Source organism: Cyprinus carpio, chromosome B13 (assembly GCF_018340385.1).
Source record: "Cyprinus carpio isolate SPL01 chromosome B13, ASM1834038v1, whole genome shotgun sequence".
Taxonomy (NCBI): Eukaryota; Metazoa; Chordata; class Actinopteri; order Cypriniformes; family Cyprinidae; genus Cyprinus; species Cyprinus carpio.
In genome coordinates, this window is record NC_056609.1 from 11,621,480 (window position 1) to 11,642,613 (window position 21,134).

At 37.5% G+C, this 21,134-nt stretch overlaps 1 protein-coding gene across 1 annotated transcript; it reads left to right on the forward strand.

The window, feature by feature from the left end:
• The first annotated feature begins 2,515 nt into the window (after positions 1-2,515).
• On the forward strand, positions 2,516-20,350 carry LOC109100575 (storkhead-box protein 1-like). The gene is made up of 4 exons (XM_019114015.2): positions 2,516-2,995; positions 15,173-15,325; positions 15,450-17,745; positions 19,504-20,350. Exons 1-4 carry the CDS (start codon positions 2,683-2,685, stop codon positions 19,649-19,651), a joined length of 2,910 nt encoding a protein of 969 aa, XP_018969560.1. The 5' UTR covers positions 2,516-2,682; the 3' UTR covers positions 19,652-20,350.
• Positions 20,351-21,134: the final 784 nt, after the last annotated feature.

Consider the following 21,134-nt stretch of genomic DNA (forward strand, 5'->3'; position numbering starts at 1 on the left):
TGGACTACTTTCTGTATCTTACAACACATACATCTGTGGAGTCTCTGAGCTAAATTTATCTTGACATAATAATAAAATATTGAGTAACACTTTATTATAAGGTGTCCTTGTTACATGTCACATGTATTAATTATTATAATAACAATAAATTACATGCAAGTAACAGTAAGGCAAACCCTAATCCTAACTCTAACCATGTAGTAAGTAGATGCAGTTAATGAATATTACTCAGTACTTAAATGTATAATTACACTGTAACAAGGACACCTTAAAATAAAGTGCAACCAAATATTGTAATAAAATATACTGATTTATATTGAATCATTTTTCAATATCTTGCATGTCACATAAACATATTGACTGACACTGTCTTTTTTATTACTAAAATAACTGACCTACAGCCATACCAAGATGTATTTTGAAAACGCTTATTCAACCCCAGATCCTGTAGACTAGACTGTTTATTGTCCAGTAAAAATAAAATATAGCATTCTGAACATAACACAAGTGTTTTTTTTTTCATAACAGAAAATCACACACACATGCACAAAAATAAATGTGCTCAGTCAAAACCTCATTTTGATGAAACACTCTACATTGATTTCTCTCTGACGTCTAACGGACTTCTTAACTGCCTTTATACATCAGATCACACCATAAAGTTTTAACAGGAAGAAGTGAAGAGTGTCTTTGATCTGGTTTACTGCAGGAGGGTACATGTGCACTCATAATGAAAGAGTAATGAAGGAGACATGTTTCAGTTTGAAAAAAATTACTTGAAAATTACTGTCAAAGCCAAGTAAATGGACAAAACATGGCTCTAAGAACTTTATTTTTCCAATTTGTAAATGTTCTAACATTGCACTATAGGCTATACTAAGATTTTCAAGTGTGTGTGTGTGTGTGTGTGTGTGTTTTAAATAATAGACCAACAATACTCACCAGTCCATTAGCTCTAATGGTAATTTACTCTATTTCAACCCCCTGTGGACATCCAAACGTAACTAAAAACTAAAATCCTTCTGTAAAGATAATGAGAACATCTGTGAAGACAGAAAAACTTCTGGTGTTTGGAATATATGAAGAGGTAATTTGCAAAAACAGATTACTCCGTTTTAAAAAAAATATATAATAACATAATAAAAAACATGTTATCTGTTTTTGCAAATAAACTCTTCATATATTTAACACACACACACACACACACAAATCCCAAATGCATTATGAAATATATGCTTTCTCTAAAACAGTATGTTGATTCTGGTTCTGCTGAATTCTTTGTCGGACCATAAAAGCTTTGAATCAAACTGACCTTGGAGAAACTGGATATATACAAAGAGAATGACCAATCCTGTGTGGTTGTGGTCAGAACAGATGCTTTGACTCATGTTAAAGCAGAGGACTGAACATGAGGTCTTTAAATGCGTTGTATGGCAAACTTCCAAAGAGTGTGCGGTCATGCACGTCTACCTTTAACATGATTTATGGTGGGAAGAAGGGATGTATTCTTTACATACACCGAGGAAACACTATATCCTGTTCCACTACCTCCGCTCGCCCTATGGTCATACATACATTTCAGCCACCTTTTGATCTGTCTGTCATATGTTAGTCCTTCAGGTTTGATTTCAGTCATCTAATATATTTTCAGATGTCAAAATTATTTATTGAATTTGCACAAAAAATGGTTACATAATTCATTATATCTCAGTCTCAGTATTCATGCTTCTTTACACAGCACATTACTGATGATAGGGTGATACAGAAGATGTAGGAGAGAATGGAGCAAGTTGTCACATGAGGAAATTAACCTAACTATGTATAAATAGATTATTAAAAATAAAGGTGCTTTATTGGCATTGGTGGTTCCTATGGAACAATTCAAATGTATAAAAGGATCTTTATAGTGGAAAAAGGTTCTTCAGATTATTAAAATGTTCTTCACACTAAGATAAAAAAAATATTTTATTTTAAGAACTGTTCACTGAAAGGTTCTTTGGGAACAAAAATTGTTTTGAAAAATTTAAATATTTAGTTGTTTTATGTTTATATTTTAATCACTAATCTATAATAGTGTGTTTACTGGCAGGTTCCATTGGGACAACTTTCTCCATACTGTGGCCTACTGTGACATTTTTGGCACATAATTGTGGAAATATTTAAGCATTTTGTGTAACCAAAATGTAAGACAAACTGCCTTGAATTATTCACTGGAATAAAAAAATAAAAATAGCTTCACTGTAAAATGTAAGATGGATAAATAGAATAATATTTTGTTCATTTGCTGCTGAAACAGAAGCAGAATCGTTTGATCGTCACGCTTAGGCTACTTGATGTTGTGGTGTAACGACAAAAAATCTCTGCATAAAGCGCCCCATTAAACACCTATTTTCCCTGCACTGTTTGTTTACTGTAGATTATTTTCAATGGCAGTCCAGACGCGAACACGCCCATATAATTAAAGAAGAGTTCTGATTGGTGCGCTGCTGCGCGCCTCCCCTGCGTCAGTTCGTCAGCAGCGGCGGTTGCCTTGGGAGCGTAGACACCAAAGTACACACATGCGGAGTCGAGGCGTCCTGCTCCCCAGAAGTGTGACACATTACAGTCGCTGGATTACGCAGACCGAAGGATGAGGCTATATTCCTGAGACTACATGCAGAAGAGATTCATTTGAAGGCAGAAATGTCTGTACAGCAGCGCTTGGTCCAGCTGTCAGCCGCGTCGCTCGCTGTTGTTCTCTGCCGCGACGAGCACAGCAAACACAGCGCGAGCAGCACCAGCGGACAGGATGTGTTCGCGGACTTTAAATCGCAAAATTCGCGGAGCTTCTGGAATAAAAGACTCGTGAATGCGGTGTCGGAAGTTTCCTTCCAGGGATGGCTGGAGAACTCCGTGCTTCTCGTCCAGGGCAATGCCAATAACCTGGAGGTGTTGAGGGAAGCGTGGATGCGCAGGGCGCTGAGGTCGCCCAAAGGATACACGATCAGAGCAGTGGGTAGGTGATCAGCGTTCGGCTGTCTGCAGGGGTGTTGTGAGATGTGGAAGCACTCGATACTGTAAAGGCTTTGTCTACAGCCCATGGTCACTCTGCAGATTTAACTAAACTTGATCAGAACCAGTGCGTTACAGAAGTGAGTCCCACGAGAGCGAAATCTGAGGAGGGCTTGGGGTTTAACATTTGTTGATGAATGACATGGTAAAATTTGGGCCATGCTGGATGAGGAAACATGCACGGTTGACACTTTTTTCTGATCCTGAATATCCTGAAAATTATTGTCAAATATTGTGACAATTTGTTTTTGTGTCCGGATCTATTAAGTTGTTATCGTTTAAGGCACAATCTTTAGTAATTTTTTTTTTAAGATAACTAGTGAGGCTTTATTTAAAATATGAAAATTTCTATTTGAAAAAAAAAAAATATATAAATGCATATATTTATAAAATAAATAAATAGATAGACAGTTAGACAGGCAGGCCCCCATAAGACCCTCATTACTGTGTATCAAAGTCATGTGTAAAAAAATCACGTATTTTGTTCAAGTCCAATGGAGTTACCCTAAAGTTTATTCATATGGATTCATCAAAAGAGTTTTATCTGTTTGAAAACCTTTTTGAAAGATAATGATTAATTTGCATTCAAAAGTACAGACAATATCTGAGTATATTTTACATGAAGGTTACACCATTTGACAGTTTTAGAGTCAAAGTAGAAAATGACAAATGTTCTCAGAAATGAAAACAACATGAATTTCTTCGAACTTGGCATGTGCTTTAAACTAGATTTTTAAATGATTTCTCCTTTTTTATCATCTCAAAGATCCTTACTAATGTTGACAGATTTCATTAGGAAATCAAAATATAACCTTCTGTGGTGTACATGGATATTTTCCCAGCGGATCTCTATAGGGATCCACATACTTCACTGTCCTTATGAATGCCTCTTCCTCCTCTGTCTTTCTAAAAAGATCCCCAGGTTGTTTTTCCCAAGCTATAATAGAAAACCACATAATTTCCGTTCACTCTAGAAGGTAGCCTCTTAACCTAACCTGACCAACAATTCCCTTTGAGACCTCAACATGCTTTAGGCGTAACTGTGTGCGTGCAACATAAGTGCATTATTTCCAGATGACAGGAAATATGATTTCTGGGGAGCTGTGTAACCCCACTCTCTCCCTCTGACTCAATTCTCACGGCTCAGTTTCAGCCGAAGTGGTTAACTACCAAGAAGATGGGGCATCTTGATTTGGTGTGGCCACAAAATTCATGTTGGTTGTGATTGTGTTTTGATTGGGGATGAAATTGTTTTCGTTGGTCACATGTTGAGGTGACAGACCTTTTGTGACAGTGTGGACTTGTGTTGCCTCAGGTGTCGCTACTTCTGGGAGGCATCTGGTTTGGCTACTGCAAACACGAAGCAGATTGTAAGAACCGCCATTTGCTCTTGCTGTCACAAGCGATGAAGGTGCATGTTAACACACTGGGTATAGTGTGTAACTAAGGCTTTTTTTAAGCTTGGACCACACAATTGTATGGGTCTGGGAGAAGAAGGAGCCAAAACCCACAGCTTTTTTTCACTTGTTTCATTTTCAGTCGGAAATTGGAAGCACACTCTCACACATATAAAAAAAAATGTTAAGACCTCAGGTCAGGTTGGCCGCTGTGGTGACATAGGCCCAGACCCAGTGTCTTTTGTAATTTATTACCTATTCACTAAAGCCCATAGCGCTGAGTTATGTCCTGTCCAGTTTGTCCACCAGCCGGGTTTATAGCTTGGTCACTGGATCCAATGTCCCTTGTTTCATTCTCAGGGTGGTACCATAGAGATGTTTTATTGTTGTCTGGAGACAGCGCCAGGATATTGTGTTGGCAATGATTTAGGTATGGTTTTATGAAACTATTGAATTGATATATAACTGTAAATAAGTTAATAAGGTCATTGGGAAGTAGCACCTCCAAGAGCTTTTTTTTAAACATCATTTTATAAGTACTTTCGGTACTTTGAATACTTTCAGTGTTTTTCTAGGCCTGTGTTTAGTCAGCAGGAAAGGGTTAGTGGCTGTGATTAGCCATCAGCAGATGGGATGATGAATGAGCCTGCCTCCCGCTCTGTCCTCTTGATTATCCGTATACATTAAGTGAAAAGACGGATTGTTCATGGGGTCTGCTGTGCTTTTTTAACCTCTTGCTCATGATACTCATTGACCTTTTCAGCTCAAATTTTTAGGCTTGTGTCTTTTGTGTGCTCTTTAAAATGTAATAAATACATTTATATTGATTTAGACCGCTATTTTCATGACTTATTAGTTAAAAAAAGATAAATCTGTCGTCATTTGCCCACCTTCATGTCTTTCCAAACCCACATCCTCTTATTGTATAATTATAAATGGAGCACAAAATATTCACCTACAAAGTTTTTATGTAGCCTGCATCTGCATGCAGATCCAAAAATACCATGTTGTTTAAGCCAAAACTGCAATAGAAGGTAACAGTTTCTGGATGCAGGTATGGTTAATTTGTTATGTCAAAGCTATTTTATGACTAAAATGTTTTTGGAATATAGTGTACAGGTCAAATGAACTTCTTTTATGATTTTTTTAAATTATTTATTACTTTTATGATATTTTTATGAGTTTTTATTTTATTTTTGATGTTTGTGTCTTTTTTGACAGCCTCTGATTACTATGAACTGCCTTTTTTTTGGGAAGAGGAGCATAAAGATGGCATGTTCCATGGAAATAATAACAGTATACGGGGTCGGGTTGGGAATGGCAAAAGGATGAGAAAATCTTGAAACAATTGTCTTTTTTTTGGCAAACTGTCCCTTTAAGTTTTGAAGAAACTTCAAGAAAATTAAATGTGTGGAGACGGCTCAGACACTTCTGTCTCTGGCCGGTGGCCTTGATCTACAGAGAAATCTTCTTGCGTCATTGATCAGTGAAGCTGATTAGAACTGGAGGCGTAGGAATAATGTGCACTGACCTACAGAAGTTTAGGATGATGACTGTAAAAATCATTTGCAGAAACAAGAAATTCAAGGCTGCCTTACCCTTGTCTGTCTGTCTGTTGAAATCCAAGTTGCTTACAATGGCTGTCTGAAGTCTCTGCATTATTGAGGAGCTGTGGATCATGCCGTCATACTCAGAGGTGTATAACATCTAAGTTCTAATGAGGTGTTCAGTGATGTTGAGCACAATTAACCTCACTTATTTTTACAAAAACATACTATGCCATCTGGTTTAACTTAAGTTTTTATCAGCGGAACCATGTTTGTTAGTGCACATTTATGCTATCTTCATACCTAACTGTGAAAATATACATGTGCCTCTACCAAAGTAGCCTGATTTGTTGGAGGTTTCTCTTCAGATCTCAGCTCATTAGCCGTGACATGGCGTCGTGCTGGACTCTTTTATCCTGAGGTCAACACCCCTTGGTTCTCATGCATTGAAAGGTGCCCTCTTGGTTAACAAGACACCAGAGGTCATTGCTCCCTAGCGCTTTTCTCAAAGATGTCATTGCTGACCACAACACTTCCAGGTGTGCACCGTAAACAGAGGAGGCACAGTTCAGCCAACATGTGTTTGTAAAAGAACAAAAGCTTTCTTATTCACATGAAAGCATATCTTTCTTTAACTTGAGGAAAAACCTAATAAAAGGGAGAAAGAAATTTGCTTACACATAAAAAAACTATTGTAGATTATGATATCATCACAAGAAGATACTCAAGGATAAATAATAAGTAATAGAATAATCCATGTGTGTAGTTATACAGAAAACTATTATAATGTAATAAATTACATAAAAAGTGGCAAGCAGTATCATCACAAGCAGAGAATACAAGATAAACATTTGAGTTATTTATTTTTTTAATAGACACATAAAGAGCTACTGTAATGTTGGACTTTATTTAATTTAACTTTCATCACATCCAGAGATTCCAGGATAAACATGTCAGGTATGTTTATTTATTTAAAAGCTTTTTTAAAGCAAATTATCTAATCTGTGTGGCCAGAATAGAAGAGAGACATGTGCTGTGTACATGCCCAGTTCTGGAAGATAAAGGTGGAGCTGGATCAGGTTTCTAAGAAAGCAACCAATGGAATGTTTTCCAAGATAACCAAACACCCAAACCAAAGACTGCCATGAGCAGCCATGTGTATTTCTTTCAGACTTCTCCATTTTTCACCCGTTGAAATTGTGTATCCTTTATCCATCAGTGTAGTTAAACAGCCCTGACATAACGCTCTTTTCCTAAAACACTCTCCCTCTTAGAGCTCTTCTCTGTCCTCCTGTCTGCTGAAACTAATTTCACGTTGAAAAAATGCATCTCTTCCTGTGACTCCAATTATCTCAATTTCCAAAAATTCAAGCTGCCCATCCAAATGCTGTCCAAATACCACACAAGACTTCTTATTTTCAGCTTGAGAACTCACTATTTGTTTTAAACACATGTGAGTGTGTGTTGGCATGTGTATGTGCCTGTCTGTGTGTTTTTTCTACACTGTAAAACACGATAAGTTCAGAAAACTCAAATATTTTGTGGACACCGATTACCTAATAAAATTTAAAAGTAAGCCAACTCAATTTTTTAAAGTTAACATCAATTATAAATAACAATTAAATTTAATTTGTTTTTGCTTAATGTTTAAGTGCAGTGTACTTAAAATTATTGTTTATCATACGTAATGTTTTTTTTTTATTTACCAATTATTTTGATGCAGTGGTGCTAAATTAAATACAAATACTAACACAAAAAATACACTTATGCATAAAAAACACAGGCACAACTGTGGCTATACAATTCAGGATTTTTTATTGAGCTTTTTTTAAACCGTGTGAACTGTGTATTTTTGAATGTCAAACACTGTAAGATCATCTCATCACAACCGCAGTGCTTGCAGGACTTGTAGTGGTTTCCTTGTCCATGATAACAAAATCAGCAGGAGAGGTGTTTGTGTCAGTGATGTCTGGCTTGCGCAATTCCTCCTGGAATAAGCACAGAGGGTAGAATTTTAACTTCAGAGACTAAAAGTAGACATTTACATGTACTGCCAATAGTGTGGGGGAACTATAACATCAGTACCCGGAAGACTAATTCGCCGTGGGTTCCTTCTAGATATTCCTATCACAGGCAAATCGGTGCTCGTTCACGCGAGTGACAATCACGCAGTGTGAATGAGCAAAGACGGGATCTGAGAGAATCGCCGACGAGTCGCCGATGTTTGTGAGATATTTGGCATGCTAAATATCTGGATCTGTCGGCGATTCAAAATCCTGCTGTGTGAAAAGTGTTCTGACTGAAAACTACATCAGCGATGACCGACAGCCAATGAGAGAGCAAGATCCAGAGCAGCGGGGAGTTCGGGGAGGAGTTATAGACCACAATATCAGCAAGCATGGCTTCTTTTCTTTTTCTTGTTTTCGCTGCAAATCAGCGTACAGGCAATTCGTAATGCAAGCTTCTTGCTGGCTACCATTTTTAATAATAATCCCAGTCTCACGTGAGAACTCCGGTCTTGCACGCCTGATATCGCGTCGTTTCCTGTCACATCTCACGTGTGTTTGGTTGTGAAATGTAGTTTGCATGCCAGACAGAGTTGTCGGCGATTCTTTCTATTGTAAAGTCATGCAGTGTGAAACCTTCTGTCGCCGATCCATTGTGCAGTGTGAACACAGCAGCGACTAAATGCTGGCCAAGATAGTCATGCAGTGTGAAAAGAACAGTGACCCGACTACTTTGAAAATCGTGCAGTCTGAACTCGGCTTTAGATGATCGTAGAAACATCTGCCACCAAATGGTCTCAACAATCGACTTAACGTTAGCTCACGATGCTTTTGAGAAACGCAGCCCTAAACATCGCAGTTAACAGCAGCGACATTCAAAACGTACGTTAGGACTGCGTTTACTGAAAAATACCGGCTAACGTTAACATTATACTATAAGCAGTAAAATAGCATTCAAAATGCGCATTCAAAGGCACTAGGGAAATGCCGCTTTACAGCGCTGTGTAAAAACAGCGTTTCGTTGTTTTGATTTACTTATAAGTTGTTCCATTAAGTCTCCGCCATGTTGAATGGATTCTTCTCCGAAATGTCGGTTAGAGCAACTCAGTAAACTTAAAAATAATAATTTAATTAGAAGAGTTTACTCTCAAAAATGTTGAGTTACACAAAAATAAAACTAAATTCCTCGTTCAGAAAATGTAATTGTTATAAGTTGCATCAACGATTTAACAGACTTTAATTGCAGTGTTCTTATTCTTTATAAGTTAGTAGTACTGTTCGGGTTTACAGTGTATGTGCATGAGTTGTCCAGAGATATTTCGTCATGTCTCCTTGAACATAGCTGACATGGATTTCCCTTATCCGTCCTAATAGGAAGGCATTATATCACATATTTGAGAATCTGACATTTGTCTTAAAGTATATATACTGTTTGCAGCATCCTTTTTCCGTTACACAGGAAGTGAATCCTTGATGAAGTCTGAGCTGGATGACATATTTACAGTATGTGGTTCACAGCCAGGTGGAGATCTAGGCCAGTACAAACAAATGAAAAGGTTATCCTGCTCTCCTTAAGCATTGCAGCTAATGTGTTTGCAATTAGAGGACAGGTCTTCCCTCATATGTCCATTCCTCTCACTAAATAATGCATTTCCTTTCCAAAATGATGTAAAGGGTGTATTTTTGAGTAGACCTGACCTGACTAATCCATTTCCATGCCATGGTCAGAGGAAATAGTTCTCATCTGGTGGAAATTACAAGCATGGAACTTGATTAGCGGTGTAAGAATGCAGTAAATTGTGGCTCCTATAACTTCTAGTAGGAATAGTAGAGACTAGTATTAAACACCTTATCTCATCAAGCTTATAATAAAACTGAATCCTGGACATTCCTTGAGGAATAACAAAGAGTTTATAATAGACACAGACCATCAAGATGATTTTTGGCAGTAGATTTAGCATTTAATTTTACTTGATTATGTATTATATATTATTATGTGTAATTATACTTGATTATGTATTTTAATTAATCACAAATTTGCATGTTTTTGAAGGAATATACACTACTGTTTAAAAGTTTGGGGTCAGGTAGTTTTTTTCTTAATGTTTTTGAAATAAATCTTTTAAGCTCACCAAGGCTGCTTTTATTTAATCAAAAATACAGTAATACTGAGAAATATTATTACAATTATAATGATTGTTTTCTATTTTTATATATTTAAAAATGTAATTTATTCCTGTGATGGCAAAGCTGAATTTTTAGCAGTCATTAATCCTAATATCCTGATTTGGTGCTCAGTAAATATTTATTATTATCAGTACTGAAAAGACTTGCTTAATATTTTTGTGGAAATCGTAATAGAGTTTTTCTGGATTCTCTGATGAATAGAAAGTTCAAAAGAACACGATTTATTTGAAATATTAATCTTTTATTTTGTAGCATTTAAACACTTTTGTAACACAAACTTTACTGCCAATTTTGATTAATTTAGGCTAATCCTTGCTCAGTAAAAATATTCAGTTCAAAAACAAAATCATACTTGCCTTCAAACTTTTGAATGGTAGTGTAGACATTGTTATTCTGAAAACATCACTTTTCATGCTATATGATATTTGTTACTCTTGCTCTATAGACCAAAGGTGTAAGAACATTTGCTTTTCCTCTGGCAGGTAACATGGCCTATTTTTGTATGAACTTCAAAAGGGTTCCTTGTCTTTTGGCTTGAAACCTGAGAGATGCTGCCAACTGCTAATGACCTCCTTTCAGGAGACCTGATACAACATGCTATGTACAAAACATTATTCTCTTCAATACAGGACAGCGAGCTGGTGGGGCTTTCAGAACATGTTTATATGATGTTCTTTGTGACTTCTCACAAAGTCAAAATATTGGTTTAGTCACTTATTTACGTTACACGTTGTGAGTTTGTCAGTGTCCATCACTGAAATGGCTGTATGATGATAAAGTACATACTAATCACATACCATTTGTTCAGAATGACAGCATAAACATGGAGACGTATTACGTCAGCATTGTTATCAGCATGAAGCAGTTTCTTCTGCTTCTTTTAATGAGTACACAAGTCCACAGAGTATCATGAAGAATGTAAACATTGTAAAATGGCTTTTTAATCTGTGTGGGAGGATTGGTTGAAGCACTTCATTTTCCCCTTGGAACATTGGTTAACATTTAAGACAGGTGTTTCATTTCAAAACTACACCAGACACATTCTGTGAGAGGTGTGTTAACTATCAAGAATGTTTGTGAGTGGCTGAAAGGGATACATGTTTAGGGCCTCTTTGGATTTATGGGCCTTTTTAACTTGTGACGTGGCAGGCAAAGCATTGTAAAACCTTCATAGTAAAAATTGTGACCAGGAACCGTACAGCTACTAATGACAGCACAAAAACTTTTTCACTAGTCCACCAACAACATGCAAAACTGAAAAAGCAAAGGCTGAAATGAAAGTGTGCAACATATGACTCTGCTCACTTCATTGTTTCCGTGTTAATAGAGTGTCCCTGCATCAGGGCCAGTGACTGCATGATCTGAATGGAGGTCTGAAGACATGAAAGCTTACTGGGATTAATGTTTCAGTTCCCAGTGGAAGAATTCAAGGAGAACTCAACCATCTCCACAGAAGCGTTAACTGTTATGTATCTGAGGCATATGCATCGCCCTGTTTTTAACTTCTGTGTGAAAATGTAATCATTCATGCATAATTTTTTTGGTGGTAAAATTGATGTTATGATAGTGTATAGTGTTTCAGATGCATTTTAAGAGGGCGTTTTAGGAGGTTGGGGCTCAGTCTTTTAAAGTACCTCATAACTTTCTGGTGGCTATGGGGCATGTCTGGAGATCTGAAAGACAGCTTGGGGCATGGATGTGCATGATTCTCTTTGCAAATTGCTTTTAAGAGTCAAAGTTTTAATGTGAAGAACTTGTGTATTTTTTATGTGAATAAGGCATATCTTTTTCTAAATCAAACATATACTCATTTCCATTAAGAAGTCTACTAAAGTCAAAGTGTGCTTGAAGTCTGTACCATTAGCTCAATCCAGTTTCCTTGAACCATGAACTTGAATGTCTTAAAAAATGCCTCTTGACTTTTTAAGGTCACTGAGCAAAGGCCACAAAAATGTCCAAATAATTGGGCTTTCAAAACTTGTAATATATTGTTTCCACCATATGTTACAGGTTAACCATAGATAACCCATAATGCAGGACTTTCTTTAGTGTTGAGATGGCTTTGTTAAAGGCATGCTTTATAGTAAACTAGTAAAAAAAATAGAAATCAGTTTAATTTTCCTTGATTTTGTCAATATGTCATGTGGGGTCAAAATGTTTAAAACCTAATTAAATCTTCAGTATACTTTTATTAATTTGGCATTTCAGCACTTTTAATGTGTGACACCTAGAAAAGCATATGATTTCAGCCACCTATGAAGCACAGAATTCCTCAGAGGCAGGAAGTTGCCTACAGGGGGTTAAACAACATGTGTGGCATTATCAAGTTACCTTTAATCCATTTTCCCGCCTTCTTTCACTTCAGTCCACTGTGTATTTTTGTTGTTTCAGCCACTTAAGGTGGTTCAGAGAGGATAATGTAATGATGGTTACAGCTGTGACAAGGAATGAACCGTACCACTTTCAAGTCTTGTATTTATTAGTACAAGCACATGGGCACTGAAGAGCACCTTATATGTGGTGTATATGTGTGTTGCTTGAATCAACAGAGCACTTCCACGTTAATTACCTCTGTGGTTTTGACTGTGAAGTTTGACGCCCATAGCTGAACAGGTTGTTTTTAACATAATCTCAAACTATAATTAAGTTGTTTTGGTTAACCTGTCTGCTTCATGACATGAAAAGGCACAGTTTTATTTAATTCCTTTTTTGTATGTAAAATTTGTAAACACAAACCAGTTATCAAAACTGAAATAAAAATATAAAAATGCAATTATTGGTATTTTACTAAAAGAGTTTATAAACTCCTAAAAAATTAACAACTTTGATAATCAGCATTTAAAGTTGATTATCAAATATCTGTGTGGATAGATTATATAGATTTTCCCATTAAACAATAATGCAATATTATTAAATATAGCTATAAAGGATGAAGATATTGCAGTATTTTGTGGATCTTGTAGATCACATGACTGTAGAAATCGTAATGTCTGAAAAATTAAATATATTTTTATTTCAAATTATGTTTTGTTTTCCATATTTTATGTCTAATTTATGATTTTGTGTGGTCAAGTGATCTCATGGCCTTGTTTGTCATTTCAGTATCATGAAAGTGGCCTGCTATGACCTGTGTGATGAGCAGCAAGAGCTGTAGGGTAATGTGATAAAGACAAAATGAGTATTTGAATAGCCATGCACAAGACATTCACATGAGATTTTCAAATCTTGTTTACTCTAATTAATTTATGCTTAAATGTCAACCACTGGTTATTTTTTATATTCATTTGTAATTTGTAAATTAAGAAACTTTTCCTACTCCCTTTCTACATCTTCCTTGCCGCTGTTTGCAGTGTGACACGGCTGCCATGGTATCTGGTGAGGTATTCCTGTGACAAAAGTCTTAATGTTGTCAGAACAGCTTCATGATACAATGAGCCCGGAGTGTTTCCCTGGTGAGATTAATTAAGGGTACATGTGTCCTTAGTAACAACCACATGCCCACATCAGCTCAATTGATTCTGGAACTCTCAATTGTTGTGCAAAACGTTTCCCGCTTTCTCTCTGAAAAGAATATTTGAACTCACTTACTCCTAAAAAGATGTTATTGTAAAATTCAAGAGGGATTTTAGCATTTCTAGCATTGCTTCTGCAGTTAAAGCATCTGAACAATTATATACATTCAAGTGTGTTCTGTTCCCACGTTTACACCACTTCCCTGAAAATTTCAGTGCATGCATCGTCTTTCCTCTTTTTTCACTTCTCAAACTACATGTGGTCAGAGACCTTAGACAGGATGTTTCCTGTTTGAGACCCTGGACAGGATGTTTTTCCCGTGGAAAACAGTGTCAAAAGTGGAAGGCGATGTTTCAGCTTACTATTATTACTGGGCTCCTCCCAAACAAAGGCGAATGGATTAGTTGCTTAGCACGCAGAAAGTCAGACATTTGATGTGAACTAGCAGAGGAATGAAGCTAAAAGTGCAGGTCAGGAATAGAAGGGGCTACTTGTAAAACTGACTATGCCTCTTTCATTTACTTTTGCATATATAAAACTAGTAATGCAGTAAAGTATATTTTGTTTTACAAACATATTTTACATTTGATTTTTTTGTGTATATGTGTGTGTAAAAAGAAATCCTATAGCCAATAGACACTGGCAAAAACAAGTGGTCCAAGTATGTGAGGGTCACAATTGTTTACAATAGTGCCTGCAGTAAGCAAAAAGAGGCACATAAAAAAGGCCTCTGGCAGTAGATATATGGCAAAAAAGATGAACATGAAGGATTGAACATTCACTGACTCGCCATAAGTGATGTTTTTCACCTAGATGTTCTTACTACAGTATGTGTAATGACAAATTATGATGAGCTGTATATGAATCAACCAATAACATTTCCAGGTTTGAGTGCGTTTGGCCCTTTAGTTACTGATGAACTCTATGGTGGGAGTAAGTTTTACCTGGGCTTTGGCTAATTAATCAACAACAGAATGGAAAGTCAGTGCTGGCAAGTGTCCAACATGTAATGCAGTCATCCCTTGTTAATAATCTATACTTAGGCTCTATCTATGGTCACAGATAACTGAACTTCTGATCAGTGGTTAAAACAGAAAAGTTTGAAAATGCATTAGATGTTGACAATGAAGTAAACAGATTTGACATAAATACTTGACCACTTATATGTTGTTTGTTCCAAAATATTTCCACAATCAGCAAGTTTTAATGTTTAATCAGTACTTACCTACTTGTGGAAATACCGTGAAACAAGCAACTTATGCTTTAGGACACATAAGCGTGAGTTCACATAGATTTCTTCATTAACGTAGACACTAGGATTTGTTGTTTTCTATCAATCTCATGGTATATTTAAGAGCTGCTTTATCAATTAAAGAATATTTTATAATCTATTATGTGTAAAAATGTATATAAAATACATATTTAAATGACACTGACTTCAACTGACCATGCTCTATTTTTTTTTTCACAGGTGATCTGTCCCCTGTGCAGATGTCACCAATTTCCCAGTCTCAGTATATTCCACTGTCTGAAATACTGTGCTCTGTCATATCGGACATGAATGCCTCCAATGTGGTTGTTAATCAGGAAGCATTGATCAATCACATGATGAAAGCACACCCAGGTAACACAATATTACGCTGTTTCACTTTACTGTGCTTACTTGTGCTTACCTTATTACATTTTTGTTTTAATACATATACATTATAAAACAGCTATATTCACACAAATATTCACACATATTTCAGGAATGACCATTCCCACTCAAGACATCCTGTACAGTGCTCTGGGGGCTCTTATCAAGGAGAGGAAGATCTATCACACTGGTGAGGGCTACTTTGTAGTCACCCCTCAAACATACTTCATTACCAACAACATGGTGAAAGAGAGGAATTGGTTGAGTGCTGGCGACAATGACCTGCCATCACCACCTCCGATCACGTACCTGGTGAGCAATGAGAGCTGCATGGACACCTCTACTGAGGTTCCTGTCATGGCCCACTGTAAGTCCTGTAGCTGCTTCACCTCTCCATCCATTATACCTCCATCTGTCCAAGATCACCAATCCATCGGCATTAGTGAGTGCACTGGAAAAAGCCTGAAGTGGCCCAAAGAACACAAACCTTCCATTCAGAACCAGTCCACGTCTACCACAGCAGACTACCAGGCCAGTGAGATTAGTAAATCCACCAACACAAGCCGCAAGGACAAGGAGAAAGCTGGACGCAAATTTGGGCTTAACCTCTTCCGACGAAACACGGGGAAGAAGGAGAACAAGTTGAAGAAAGAATATGCCACGTTCTCTGGACAATTCCCACCGGAGGAATGGCCTGTCAGGGATGAGGATGACTTAAACAACCTCCCCAGAGATCTAGAACATGCCATCATCAGACGGATCAACCCAGATCTGACAGTAGACAATCTAGTAAAACACACGGTTCTTATGAAGAAGCTTGAGGAGAAATCTGAGAGAGCAATGGAGAAAGCTGTGGACAAGGGCATTTCCACTGAAGGTCTTCTGTCTAAGCAGAGGCATCATACCTCAAAGCCTGTGGGGAAGAAATCAGCCCCTAGAGCTACTCGCAACAGGAGAAGAGTACCTACATCCAAAGAGAAACAAAGGGCAAAGTGTAAAACCTTGCAATGTGCTGAAGATTTAGAGGCAGATGATCAAATTCTACCTCACCACAGACCAGAGTTTGCTTTGGATGAACCTAACAATCAGGAAGAAAGTACCAGTCTGAATCCAAAATGTGTTCACAAGAAACGGATAGACAACCCGTTTCTGGGATTGCCAGGAAGAGATGTGGAAACAAACATCAGCCATAAAGAACAAAGGAGGAGAGAAGCCAAGATTCCAACCTCTGGACACCGGGAAAGACCAGGTCACAGGTCAAAGTCCTGGGACCCTCACCGGGCCAAAGCAATCGCTGACAGCGTGGAGAAATCTCACACACTGAAGGACGCAGCCTGTGAACCACTCCATGAATGTGCACCGACTGTAGACTCCACCCTGGATGTTCAACCAGTTCAAGAGCTTTGTGGAGATTACAGCTCGGCATACCCTGAGAGCAGCACTTTGAGGATAGAGGACAAAATTAGGCTGAGAGAGAATAAAGTCCGAAGCAGGGAGTTCAGAAATGGCAGAGTAAGAGAAATTAAACGTCAGGGTGGAGACTTGAGACATGTTCCTGACCAAAAGAACATTGTCGATCATGCTACACATTGTGATACAACAGAAGTACCCCTCTCATGGCCTAAACCTACAATCCAACGTAGACTTTCCCTACATCTACTTAACAGTAAAGAAGAGTCTCATCACCGTCCTGATCTGCTGTCCTCACACCAGCAAATTGGCAATATTACTAGCCATCAGCTGTCAGATGGTCAAACATTGGACAGAAACACAAGCCAGACAGAGAGTGAAGTTTATACAGATGATGAATATCGCATCTATCAAAAGACAGTGGAGGACGAGGATGGATGTAGCTCTGTCTGCCTGAATGAGGAATGCGTTCTTGACCGCGAGATATCACAGACCGGCACAGCTCGATGCAATGAGCCTGTCTGTGCAGATAGTGGTTGGGATAAACATTTTGTAGAGGAACATGCTCATCGAAAACCCACCAGAACCACATACAGGTCGCATGAGTACAGGTGGCAGTCTTCTAATCATCAGATCCAGCAGAAAGGTGCTAACTCCAAACAAGACATCCAGGGTCTGAGGAAAAGACCACAAGAATCCAGTTTGGCAGATGATGAACATACCGAAGCCCTGGAAAGCAGCATTTTTGATTACTGTCAGACAAGTGAAGTGGAGTCCAATTCTGAGACCATACATAAATCTGCAGATGAAGCAGAAGCTGGGAAATCTAACCACTGGATCTGTCACCCAGAATTAAAAAACTGCCATCAGAGAACAAATGAGACATCTGAGGATGCTGGCAACATCATTGCAAGCCTAAATGACCCTGCAGGGGCCTGTGCAGGAGAAACCACAGAGAGTCAGAGTTACACAGCTGATAGTGGGATTGACTCTCCAAGGTTAGTCTGAGGTCACTCATGTGCATTTGATACATAAATGTAATCACTTAAAGGGATAGTTCACCCAAAAATGAAAATTGTCAATAATTACTCGCTCTTTTGTCATTCCAAACCCGTAAGATCTTCGTTCATTTTCGGAACACAAACACTGGCTCCAGTGTCAGCAGCACCAAACGCATGTGTCGTTTACTCTAGTAAACGAGCGTCAAAGATTGACACAGAAGAGAAGAAATTGTTGAATTATTTTCTTTGCGCACAAAAAGCATTCTCGAAGTTTCATAACTTTACAGTTGAACCACTGATGTCACATGGACTGTTTTAACGATGTCCTTACTGCTTTTCTGGGCCTTGAACATTTTAAATGCGTTGCTGTATATGGAGGGTGATAAAGCTCTCAAATTTCATCAAAAATATCTTAATTTGTGTTCCAAGATGAACAAAGGTTTTACGGGTTTGGAACGACATAAAGGTGAGCAATTAATTACAGAATTTTCATTTTTGGGAGAACTATGTTTGCTACAATTGAAGGATCTACTTAAAGCTGCAGTCTGTAAGTTTTGCCTATTTGTCGCCATCTCTGTTTGAAAACCTGCAATTACATGGTATGTGTGCCATTCAGTCACCGCATCGGTGTGGATATTCACTGTACTTCGCAATCACAGATTCTAGCCTACATCTTGGAAGTATGACCTAAATAAGAATTTTCACCATCTATTGTCATCTGAACAAGCAAGTAACAAGTCTGCCATGTTTGTTCTGACCAACTAAGGAAAAAAACATTACAATAAATTTTGCTACAAGAGGTGATTTAATCTAAAGATTGGTTAGCTCATATCACATCCACCGTGCAAATTATTATTATTGTTATACTTTATTCTCAAATTATTCATGTTAACAACGTCAGTATTGCGTGACTATGAGTATAGTGTGTATTAGTGTGTAGATTTCAATTTCAGTACCGTCTAATCTTTAATTGTCATACCATTCGAATTTCATAGTAAGACTTTTTTTTTTACCTAAAAAGCAAACTATGCTCCCCCCCTCGAACTGGTTGTCTTTAAATTACAAATCTTGTGTAATCTCAGGCTATCTGTAATCAGAAGCACATTTAAAAGTATAATTATAATTTGATTATAATTTACACTTAAATACACTTGATTATAATTTAATTTCATTCACATGTGTTTCATAAACACATAATCCCTTCTGGTTAACAATCCGCCATAAAAATTATACATTTAATTATTCTAGCTACTGTGAGAAAAGGCTATAAACGATCCGCCACCTACAGGATCCTCACATGTGATAGCATAGTTGCCATAAAGCAGTTAACTTCTTTATGTTTACAGACATGACGCAATTACAAAATTTTGAATTTCAGATGTCTAATCTCCCGTGAAAACCTACCCGTACCACTCGAATTAGCAAATTTGAGTTATTATTAAGTTTAGTTATTATTGAGTTATAGTTATTATTATAAGCTAACCATTGTGAATTGGGCTAAAGGCGATAGTTTTGAACACTGGCTGGTTATGTTCTTGCTCAAATATTGATTTCGGGTAATTTTTAACCAAAAAAAGTTATGGAGTGCAGCTTTAATTATTTCTACTGCGAACAAAACCAAGCTCTAAGTACAGCTCAAGGGTTCATGGTTGCCAGTAACACTTGCCATTTATTTACATTTGGAGATGCATATTTGGAAGTTTTGTGGATTTCATCCAAGATTAAATATTTTGCTTTTTCATTGATTATTTGCAGGACACATATGAGTGTAACCTCCAGTAACTCAGCAATACTTAAAGGACTGAAGGATCGTGGTTTCCTTCAGAACCTTGAAAACCTCCACTCCAATGGCATTCACCCTCAGAGTTCACTCCTCAAACTTACGCCTGTCATGAATGTTTAAGCAAATTAAAATGTAGCTCAGCATCTGGGTATAGTTATATGATGTAAAAAATGTATATAATCCAACAAATGTAAATATACCACCCCACCCCCCATGAAAAAAACTAGGAACTGAATGTGGGTAGTGCATTTATATAGTTAATTTGTTACAGTTTTACATTTATATTAACATATTAATAATGTTAATGTTTTTTTTTTCCTGAAAACATCTTTTTGTACATGGATCCTTTGTTGTTTAGAGAGAAAGTCTGAATATTACGAGAAATAATCCTCTATGATCTATGCAGTGCTTGAAGTGGACAAAAAGAAGTGCCGGTACCCCACCCCCTCAAAAAATACTTAAATACATTTTCATAATTCCCAATGTATGTGTATAATGCCGAAAGAAAACTGTTTAGAGCATTTTAAATAAAAATAAAAAATGGAACAGTTTAAGCTGCGATACCAAACAGGACCACAGGGAGACGCTAGAAGACCACTAAACCTGCTGCCTTAAAGGAATATTCCACCCCAAAATGAAAATTTTGTCATTAATCACGTACCCCCATGACGTTCCAACCCCGTAAAAGTTTTGGTCGTCTTCGGAACACAATTTAAGATATTTTGGATGAAAACCGGGAGGCTTGTGACTGTCCCATAGACTGCCAAATAAATAACACTGTCAAGATCCAGAAAAGTATGAAAAGCATCATCAGAATAGTCCATCTGCCATCAGTGGTTCAACCGTAACCGCCACAAGGATGCACTGTTTTCTTTCAAATCAAAGAGTAAATACACATAGAAAGAATATCCTTGTGGCGCGGCTGACACAGAAGAGCGTACGCTGCCTGCTTTCAGCTCATATTCTCCAAAATGGCGCTATGGTGATACGGAGAGACAGAGGAGATGAATTGTTGAATAAAGTCGTTATTTTTGTTTCCTTTTCGTACAAAAAGTATTATTGTCACTTCATGACGTTACGGTTGAATCACTGATGGCAGTTGGACTATTCTGACGATGCTTTTCATACTTTCCTGGGCCTTAACTTGACTGTACAGTAGATGCTACTATACGGATCCATTCAGAATAACTAAACCACTGACCAGTGCATAATCTAAAACACCTTCAGCCGGCATTCATTATAAAACACCCAGACACTGATGCTTTGACTGTCAGAAATGCCGGTACGCACAAAAAATTGCCAGTACGCTAATGACTAAAATATTGAAGTGCCGTTACTGCGTACCGGTGCATACCGGCCCACTTCAAGCACTGGATCTATGTACAAATGGTAGGTAATTTGCAGAAATAAAATGTTGATTAATGGTGTCAATCTCTTTTTTTTCTTGTTGTTAGATATTCTTCTAGCCTCGAATAAACAATGTACACAAATGGGTCAAACCTGAATTATATTTTGCAGGGGAACAGACATGGCCTCGAAAAAATATCTGAACAAGACTGTTAGCATGAGAAATAAGGCATACGTTTTTGTATTTTAACATGAA

What these genes read in the sequence shown, in the direction of transcription:
- LOC109100575 (XM_019114015.2), top strand. Translation starts at nt 2,683, where the DNA reads ATGTCTGTACAGCAGCGCTTGGTCCAGCTGTCAGCCGCGTCGCTCGCT. An exon ending in ATACACGATCAGAGCAGTGG is followed by an intron (nt 2,996 to 15,172) that starts GTAGGTGATCAG and finishes TTTTTTTCACAG; the next exon opens with GTGATCTGTCCCCTGTGCAG. An exon ending in AGTGGGATTGACTCTCCAAG is followed by an intron (nt 17,746 to 19,503) that starts GTTAGTCTGAGG and finishes GATTATTTGCAG; the next exon opens with GACACATATGAGTGTAACCT.